The sequence below is a fragment of the Haplochromis burtoni genome, unplaced genomic scaffold (genome assembly GCF_018398535.1).
Source record: "Haplochromis burtoni strain Fernald_Lab_line unplaced genomic scaffold, NCSU_Asbu1 Contig_1117, whole genome shotgun sequence".
NCBI lineage: Eukaryota > Metazoa > Chordata > Actinopteri > Cichliformes > Cichlidae > Haplochromis > Haplochromis burtoni.
In genome coordinates this window covers 35000-44752 of record NW_024583478.1, presented here as the reverse complement: position 1 = coordinate 44752, position 9753 = coordinate 35000, and the positions used below count along the sequence as shown (strand labels likewise).

The 9753-nt window shown below is 40.9% G+C and overlaps 1 protein-coding gene across 1 annotated transcript; it reads right to left on the bottom strand.

Moving 5' to 3' along the window:
- Positions 1-100: 100 nt before the first annotated feature.
- pax10 (paired box 10) lies at positions 101-7928 on the bottom strand. Its single transcript, XM_042216564.1, has 8 exons — positions 7443-7928; positions 6393-6620; positions 6010-6207; positions 4438-4520; positions 4146-4302; positions 3773-3846; positions 2182-2314; positions 101-2083 (listed from the first exon to the last, which is right to left on the bottom strand). The coding sequence occupies exons 2-8, from the start codon at positions 6496-6498 to the stop codon at positions 1983-1985; spliced, it is 852 nt and encodes a 283-aa protein (XP_042072498.1). The 5' UTR covers positions 6499-6620; positions 7443-7928; the 3' UTR covers positions 101-1982.
- Positions 7929-9753: the final 1825 nt, after the last annotated feature.

Below are 9753 nucleotides of genomic sequence, written 5' to 3'. Positions count from 1 at the left end.
TAAATAGCTGACCAGTTACTAGCCTGTTACCAATCTACATACACATCACTATTATCCTTTTCTTTTAAAACTTGTGAAACCATGCAAGTGCAAAACAATGTCACAAACGCAGACCTTTAATGATTCATTACACACAGTTTAATTTTCATTAAAGGGATCCAAGGCCTTCACAAAAGGGTTGACTCTTGGTAGCTATACAGTACTAACACAACACACAACAACAAAAACAACACAAAGGACTTGTGTGAACGAGTGAAAACACAAATAAATAAGGGCCGAAAGACATTTCGTATGAGATGCATCAATAAAACCAATAGTCAGAGGAAAGTGAGCAGAGGTTCAAACTCTGCAGATTACAGCAACAGCTTTTTGTACAATACTTGATTTCATTTCTGATAGGAGCTGATTGTCTGTAGCAGCTTGTTTTGGTCATGCACATTTGTTAAAGCCATTGCTGTTGTATTGACAGTGTTGCATTAACTTCACAGTTATTTACCTCTACTTCCAGCTTTGATTGTCTCTTGAGTGTTTGCACTATGTTTTTGTACTGATTGTCATAGGCTAATAAATATTTATGATGTGGTGTATCGTGTATATATCACTGCAAACTTTGTTATGGAATTGCTTCTGATTTCTTGATTGATTGAATAAAAAGATTACATCCACAGCATATAGAATAGAGACAAAATGTAGCTGATTTACAGTTTGCCCCCCAAAAATCTGCTAATGGCATTTTTATTATTGTGTAGACTGATTTTATGATCAGCCAGTACTGACATCAGCATTACTAATCAAACTTGTGCTTTGAGAGTGAATGAGCCTACAGCATGCTACATTCTTCCCTCCAATAACATCTGACAATATTTCACACTTATCTTCATCATACACAGATGTCTGTACAAAAATATGTGGTCTCAGTGTAATGTTGCTGGCAGGAGAGGCAGGATTTACACTTGTTATGGTATGTTTTGTTTTTTTGTTTTTTTGTTTTTAGTTTCAGTACAAGTGATTGCTGTAAGCAAGTCTAAAATCTTCACAGTAGCCTCACACAGCTTATGCTTAGCGAACAAGCTAGCTATCACAATATCTTTGAGCTGCTCAAGTAACAAGAAACTGTGGTTACACTTCACAATACACCTGACATATGCTGGCCTTAAGGATTGATCTTAAAGCTGAAGGGTAGAAGTAAAGTCAGGTATAATTTAAAACTCAAAGCAATCTCCTGCACCCTTTTTTGATAAACGATCCGAGTGCTTGTGGTGGATGGTTGACCTCTGGGAGGATGGTTTCGCTGGAGGTTAAAAGCAAGTTTTGCTGTTAAAGCGATAGAGTCCTCTTGCAAATATTGTAGGGTCATCACCTTACAACATAAAACCCCTTGAGATGGCTTCTGCTGTCAACTGGCACTATTTAATTAAACTGAACAGAATAAACAACATTTTTGCAACATAATTCTAAAATGTAAACACTTTTTTTTTTTCGGAAATGTGTATTGAGCTTTAGGAAGACCAGTATTTTCCTCTTTGTTCTTTTTAGTGCTTTGGCTTGGATCATATATACTTATAAAAGAAAAAGCCAGACTGTGTAATGGAATTTTGGAAGGTTTCAAAGCTAAGTCTTAAATATCAAATGCTACATTAAACCCTGATTTAATCCTGACTCTAATCCTAAACACACCTCAGACTGATCCTATACCTAACCCTGACTTCAGCGCTATGTACACATACTATCCAAAAGTGCAACCTGATAATACTAAGATAACACCAGTACAGCCGGAGTACTGTTAAGTGCAACCAAAGCTGCTCTTGGCTGAATTTGTAAACATTTAATGCATTTTTGGGGTCTGCAACCCCTTCGAGGCCCCTCTATAGCTCAGCCCTGTGCTTGCTTATATTCTTTTCTTCGCACTCGTTTTTATTTTACATGCCCTTTTTTTCCTTCTTCTTCTCTCGTCGTGCTGATTGGCAACGATTGTCTGTTGTTCACTGTAATCTGGCCCAGTACTGACCCAGGCTCTGACTCATGCTCTGCGGCTCAGTTCCTGGGACCTGGACTGGCACTGACACCCCAGGCGATATGAGCCCTGAATAGAGGAGAAAAACAGTCAGAAGCGTAAAGAGTCAGACAGAAATCACAGATAGAAATAAAGCAAATAACAAAGTGATGCTAATAAACGCTCACCCGTGTTGGAGTTGGCTGAGGGTGGAGACTGCAGATGAGGGGAGGAGTACGCTGATGAGTCAAAGCTGCGTGGTGCAGAAGGAGATGGAGGTAACATGCAGGAGTAGGAGGAGGCCGACTGGGGAGGAATTGACTGAGAGCGGACACAGGAGTGGAGGAGAGAAAGATGTTGGTACGCATTACATACAAGTCTACTTTTAAGAGCAGAATCATTGCTGTCTACTAGACCAGCGGTCTCCAACCTTTTTTGCGCCACGGACCGGTTTATGCCCGACAATATTTTCATGGACCGGCCTTTAAGGTGTCGCGGATAAATACAACAAAATAAAACTAGTACCGGTACCGAAAAAAAGAAAATTTATTCATAACACACGTGAAAAGACCCAGGAAAACCGAGTAAACGATAAAAACGATAACAAAATAACGCTGAAAACCGATAAAAACCCTGAAAACTATACATTTCACACCTGAGCCTCAACTCTCGCGGCCCGGTACCAAACGACTCACGGACCGGTACCGGTCCGAGGCCCGGGTTGGGGACCGCTGTACTAGACCATGTAGCACTAAAACAGTTACAGCAACATGGTTTGAGTTTAACCACACGGAGGTGCTAGAGGCTTGTGGTATGGTCGGAGTGTGGTTCAGCGCGGCGGCAACAGCAGCGTCACGCTTTTGTTTAATACTGCAGATGCAAAAAGAGTCAAGGTTTTCTTTCAAATCTTTTTAAAGATTTAAACGTTGCGATGATAATATTTTCAGAAATCAGACCGGGAAGACATTTCTAATGCATTATTGTTGAGGCTCTGGCACACATGAATTACAATCCACTGGAAACCCAGAGAGCTGCGCATCCCACATCCCTCAAAGTGGGGATTAGCTGCAGGCTCCTGACAAAGAATGTGAAAGCAAACTGCATTTTCGTTAAAAAAACATTTCATATTCTATAACAAACCTTTTGTTCAAAGGCTTTTATACAATATTGCAAACCTTCCAGCTTTCAGAACAATGCCAAAGTCTGCCAAGGCCTTCAACCTGACACACCCTTTGCATTTTCCACAGGAGAAATGTTCAATGCAAAATGAATTTGGAATTCAGTGGTTGAAAAATATGATTAATAAAGTTTGGCTGATAAGAAGGAGCTATAAGTTGTCAGAAAAACAAGTGTACATCTCCAGTTTCGTGTATTGGGTGCTTTGCTTGAAGCCACATCTATAAGAACCTTATTAAGAACTGACTGGATCTATTTGACTGTAAAAATGTCCAAATTATGGCATTATGTCAGTCAAAATTTGAGAGAAGCAAAAAACAACCCTAATGTAATTCATATTCATTCACACGATGTCATAATCGTTCATCAGTTTAAAAAAATCAATCAATTTAAAGGTCTTTCAAACCATATGTCTCTAATATTAAAGAATACTGCTGTGACCACGTTTTATTATCAGCTGCAGAATCATTTATTAACTTTGATTAATATGAATTTCAGAGCCTAGAAGTGATAATAAACAGGTTCTGATCTGTTATGATGAATGTGATGTAGTTTGGAAGGTGCTGATGATAAATGATGAATGACGAATGATGAATTTCCAACCTGGACTCCAGATGAGAAAACTGACAGGGAGCTGTAGCTGGGCAGGGACGACTCAGCCTGACTCAACATGGACCCTGGAGAGAGAGAGAGAGAGGAAGAGAGCGAGACACACAGGGTGCACGCACAGTGAGCATGTGCGCACAAATTTACGCACAAGCATCTCGCAGTGGAAATGTTTTAATATAGATGCGCTCTAATGGAGAACCTCTAATGGTTTGCCAGCCTGCAAATGTCAAGCAGAGGGAGCTCTGAGGCTGGTAATTATAAACTACTAAAATATTCCTGTCACCAAATACATAAATTATTGAGAGAATAGGTAAAGTCTTGCTTTCAGGCTCCTCGTGTGCTGTATGAGTTAAGTCAACAAACACACCTGAACTGCTGCTGTGCTGCTGATGATAGACAGACGTGTTGAAGGAAGTGCTCAGGGGGGCTTGGCTCTGCGAGCAAGAAGTCACACCGCCTGACCTCCGCTGATTGCGCAGCTTCTCCTCTCTCCTCCACTTGGCTCTTCGGTTTGAAAACCACACCTGCCAATCAAAGAGTCCCGTTGCACCCGTTTGTCTTGTTGTTAACAGCTACATTGGTCTATATATTTGGATTCTGTTATAGGTTAGGCCTAACAAATAAATGGGACTGTAGAGGAGGACTGAGAGCTTTCTCACCTGTATCCTGGCCTCAGGTAAATCGATCTTGTTCGCTAATCTCTCCCTTGCAAAAACATCTGGGTAATGCGTCCTTTCAAACTCTGCGGAAGATATAAAGCATCATCAAACACACAAAGTGAGTCCTAAGCCTGGCATGCTCTTCACCTATTTTGGAACCATCATATAATTTAGTCTGAATTAGAATTAAGCAAAAATTGACTTTTATAGAGTCATTTTAGCAGAAATCAACCAACTACATATTGGGTAATTACTGCTTAATATCAGCATTACTAATTATCCTTCTTTGGAACATATAAATCCAGGATGCTGAGCTGTATCCTTACAACCATTTTTGAAATATTTATCTGTTGCACTTTGTATAAAATATTTATGATTATGGAACACGCAGAAAGTTCATATGAAAGGATTCAAGTTGAGAAGCTGTCTAAGCACTTTATTTCACAGAAGGCTGAGTAAAAGTAAACTGAAGAAAAATCCTTGCAGGTTATTGTTTTTCTTAATTAGTATTGGAAAATTGCATTGTTTGTCACTTATTTGCATATAAAGTGACTTACTACAAGGTGTCTAACAAATGGTGTGGCTTGAAACCAGATACTTCGTATTAGTGAGAGTTTCACTTTCAGAGCATCAAAGGAGTTCATTTCTAGGTGACAAACTGCTGACATTTTTGTTGTTGACAAGTCGAAACGCGAATGTGCCTCACCCTGTAAGCGGCAGTCTGATTCATCCTGATGAACTCTGAAGTTTCAGATCTAGTTGTCTTTAGTCTGAACTGTTTCCGTTCAAATGTTTTAGTAAAATGTCAAGAGAGAAACCGAAATCCGAAAAGTCAGTAAATGATCTTAAATACTTAATGAATACTTATTTAGCAAAAATAATGATACATTTGCAAATTGAGTCTTGCAAATTGTTATAATTGGCTTGGTTATAATTGGCGTCCGTGTCAACACATGATTGTTATTGTGCCTTGGTTGTGCAGTGAGGTCAGTGTACCTCATTAATGTCATTTGCACAGAGTGACCACAGTGATACATTTCCACTCGGCTGCACAGTGGACATTGCGTCCTTATTTAGCTCAAGGGCCCTTTGCAGCCATATCCAGTCAAGGGTGGCTTTCTGATCCCTCTCAGAGGGTATCGGGGCTACGGGGGCCAGATCTCGCTGCATAATACAAACGCGGCAAACACGCATTATCAAACCTCTGCTTTACATGTCCCTGGAGGCTATTCTGGACCAGATCGGGAATATTTGTGGAGTGAGGATTGTGGATAATTTGCATCTGGTAATGTTTATTCTCATCTGCAGGCTCTGATAAAGATGATGTCCTTCCAAAATATACACGGGATGATTTTTGATTTTTCTCATTTGCATCCCCCCCCTCCCCACAGCCATTTAAGAAACTCCTGCAAACAAGGTGTAACAAATATAATCCAATAGAAAAGGTGTTGTCAGGGGGGGGGGAAAAGCAGCAAGACAAGCTGTGTCATGACACGCTCTGGTCTGGCTCGCACCAGTGGAGAGCAGCGATTGGCTGCGAGGAGAGTGCTGTGCGTGCTTGCATGGCCTGACCTTTCTCCAGAGCCTCGATCTGCTCCTGCGTAAAGCTGGTCCTGTTCCTCTGCAGCTTCCTCTTGAGCTGCAGCCTCAGCTGAGACTCCTCGCCCTCATCCCGCTCCACGGGGACTCCTCCTCCTACCCTGCCCGCTCCACCCCCCCCTGCCTCGGCTCCCATGCTGCCCTCCGTGTCCAGCAGACATCCCTCAGACACTGGCAGCAATGAAGGTGACAAAAGAGATGTGTGTTACATGGGCGTGTGTCTCATATTTTAAGATCGTAAAGGCTGGTGATGTAGCCACGAAACGACTTTGAAAGTGGTTTAAAATCAAAGACATATTCCTTGTGATCTGTGAGGGCTGTGTCATGATCTAGTGAGACAGAAAATGTCCTCTCACCTGTGCTATGTTGCGTCTGGATGGCGGTGGGATCATGGTACCAGTTGTTAGGCCCACTCCAGTTAGAGCTGCTCTGTAGGTTCAGCATGGTTAACTTCTCATACATAATACGAGTGTCCAAACCACCATGAAGAGAAATAAAAGAGTCCCGTCCTGCGTGCGTGTTTGACCCTGTTTACTGGCACCTTGGCTCCTCTCTCCCTTCTTCAATCCTCCAAATCGTACCTCCTAAGGTGGGGTGGGGAGGCAAGGTTTAGGGGTAGGGGAAAAGAGGAGAAGAAGAGGAAGAAGAAGAAGGAGGAGGGGTTCATATCGCATGAATTCACACATGGTTGGCATTGTAGTGAATTAGCCTCATGATGACAGGCAGAAATGGAGTTAGTTACATGCTCGCTGTCGTAACGAGTGTGTGTTATACATTGCTAGGCTAGTATACCAGAGGGAGATGAAGTACATTAGAAACCACTCTGAAAGGCAGTACATTTGTGGTGTTACTTGCTTTCAGCTCCTTTTCCCCCCCCAGTAAACCAAAACATGTTCGCAAGTCTGTGCAGCCAAAAAACAGGCAATCACATACTGTACAGCGGCTTTGCGAGCAAGATCAGCCATAAAGCATCCAAAACAAACTCATGGTTAATGGTCACTGTGAAAGATAAAGTGCAAACGTATTTCATTTATCAGTGTTATCAGCTTAAATAAATATTTACCCAGCTCAGAGTTAAAACAAAAGAAACACAAAAAAAACCCTGCTCTCTTTTCCTGTTGGTTTATGTTTGAGGTGGGAAGATTTCCTCATTGGAGAGTTATACAAGAAGGGTAAAGGTATGTCATTACGGAGCCACATCTTACAAACTACAGCCGTAATAAAATGTCAAAGGTCAAATGTGATTCCGTTAGATCAGGGTGCACAGGGATGACAATTTAAATATAAAGTCCAGAAATCTTTTAAATAAATATCAGTGGTGACGATGCTGACCCCATAGCCCGCGATAAATCGGCAATTAAAGAAGCAACCAAACGAAACACACAGCACAATTTCTTCAAACTTACCAAGCGTCCAGATGAAATGATGAGGGGGTCCTGTGTGTGTTACTCGCCTCCTCCGTGGACCTCTATTCCCCTGGTCCCCCAACGTCCCTTGTTCTCCAGCTTTGTTGACAATACCGTGTGTGTGTAGATGTGCGTGTGTGTGTGGAAAGAGGAGAGTAGGAGAGAGATGGAGAGAGTTAGACAGGGTGAGAGCAAGTGAAAGAGTGAAAGGGGGGGCTCTGGAGAGAAATGCGTCTGCGGGCACTCTTGTCCTCCGAGCGATGGGGAGAGAGAGAGAGAGAGAGAGAGAGAGAGAGAGAGAGAGAGAGAGAGAGAGAGAGCCACCGAGGGGTGACAAAGTGAGTCAACATCAGTGTCAAGTTTGAACTTAATGCCAGCAAGAGGAGGAGGGGAGGCCGAGAGACTAGAGCATAAAGCACAGATAATGGAACGATAGTGGCTGATGAATAGATGATGGAATTCAATTTTAGCCATAAATTACACATAAATATTAAGTACAACCAGCTGTCAAGTGTCTAGCAATCAGACACGTGACATAATTAAACTTGCTGTCCTAACGGGGCCTAATTTGTACTGATTCTTGTTTATAGATGTTTAAATGATGTGATTGACAAAACTTTGATAAAGCTTTGACATATCTATATGTACCTGCTGTCCTGCTGCTACTGCAGAGTCTTGTAGGCATGAGAAGATTCAGTGACTACAAGATAATTGGGAATCATGATGATTGTTGGGAAATAAGACTTTACATCATCGTGAAAATGATGTGAATTAATGTATGCAATGAAATTACTTAGGGACAGGTGTTAGGGCCATAGGCTTAATAATACATATTTTAATACAGAGTCATCATTTTGAACTGCTGAAAATATGTCAAGCATGTTACTTAATTTAAAAAAACATAAATATAACAAGTAAGCAAGCAAAATGTTTCTGTCTATTGTGTAATATTAAGGTTAACATTACATTTTATTTTCTCCCAGCTTGTCTAAGAAGCTGGATTGAGGAAGGATGAGCAATCATTTTACTACAAATCTCATTAGATACAAAAATATTCTTTATGACCAGATATTATTAAGGAAAAAAGTTCATTTGCAACCTATAAATACGCTATTTTAGCTATTATTATTAAGCTCATTATTATTTATTTATTCACTGATATTCAAACCTTTGGGATAAATGTACATTTGTTTTTCTGGAAATCTGAATTAAAACAACAGATAGTCTGTTTTAAATGATCTGTATATTCATTCGTCATTTTATCATTTTATAAAACTATGAAATTTCCTTTTTAAGACAAAAATGTCATAGTTTTATGATAATGTATTTTTAGAACATAAACATGTCACGCTATAAAGCAAGTTAAAATGCTGTTTAACAAAACCATTCACTAATTTATTCAGTTAATTATCTTTTACTTTGGCCTACAGTGGCGACTTGCCTGCATTATCATTTGTAGGATTTTCAAAGAAAGAAAATAATTAGGAAACATGTTTACATAACTTTCTTTAGTTTTCATTTTTAGTTATAATTTCAGAAGACATAGATTTTACAATTCAGGATCCCTTCGTGTATCAGGTTTAAATATTCTCATTTCTCATCTTAAATGATGACTCAGGTATCAAATTATTTCTGGTTTGTTTTACCTGCCTGTGATCTAAATAACTAACTGAGTTCAGCTATACAGTCAAAAGCTTTCAAAAGCAGCTATTTGATATCAGACAACCAAAGTTTTTAAATCTTTACACTGGTGTTTCGGGCCTGTTTAGATGCTGCAGATGGCCAGGTGGTTTGAATTCCAGCTTTTGTGAGAACACCCAGGTATTGTTCCCTGACCACAGAGGTATTGTTCCTCTGCTATAACACGCAGAGCTTACAGCTATGGGGCAATGAACAAAGGCAGCGTGTGGCCCCACAGTGGGTTAAAGGAGCACCATACTGAAACCCTTGGCGATAGACACACAAGGTCTGAGTTTAGGTGTAAGTAATGACGCAGGTATGACGGTACACGGTAGAGTCGAAGCCCGAGAACAGAGAAGAATCAGGGTTTAAATATATCTCTTTGCAACGGAAGAAAGGAGAAGAGAGCGATGAAAGATGGGAGCAGAGAGGCAGAGGAGAGAGATGGAGAGAGTGAAGAAGAAGTATGTGACTTTGGGGTGGGTGTAGGGGCTTGGGGATGGGGAGGGTGCCAGCTTGTTTTATTTCCGGTTGACAAGACTTTGCGCTCCCTTTCTCTCTGTCGCTCCCTCTCTCTTTCATACTCTGCTATTCTTTCGCCGCTGCCCCCATTGCTTCATCCAAGCCCCCC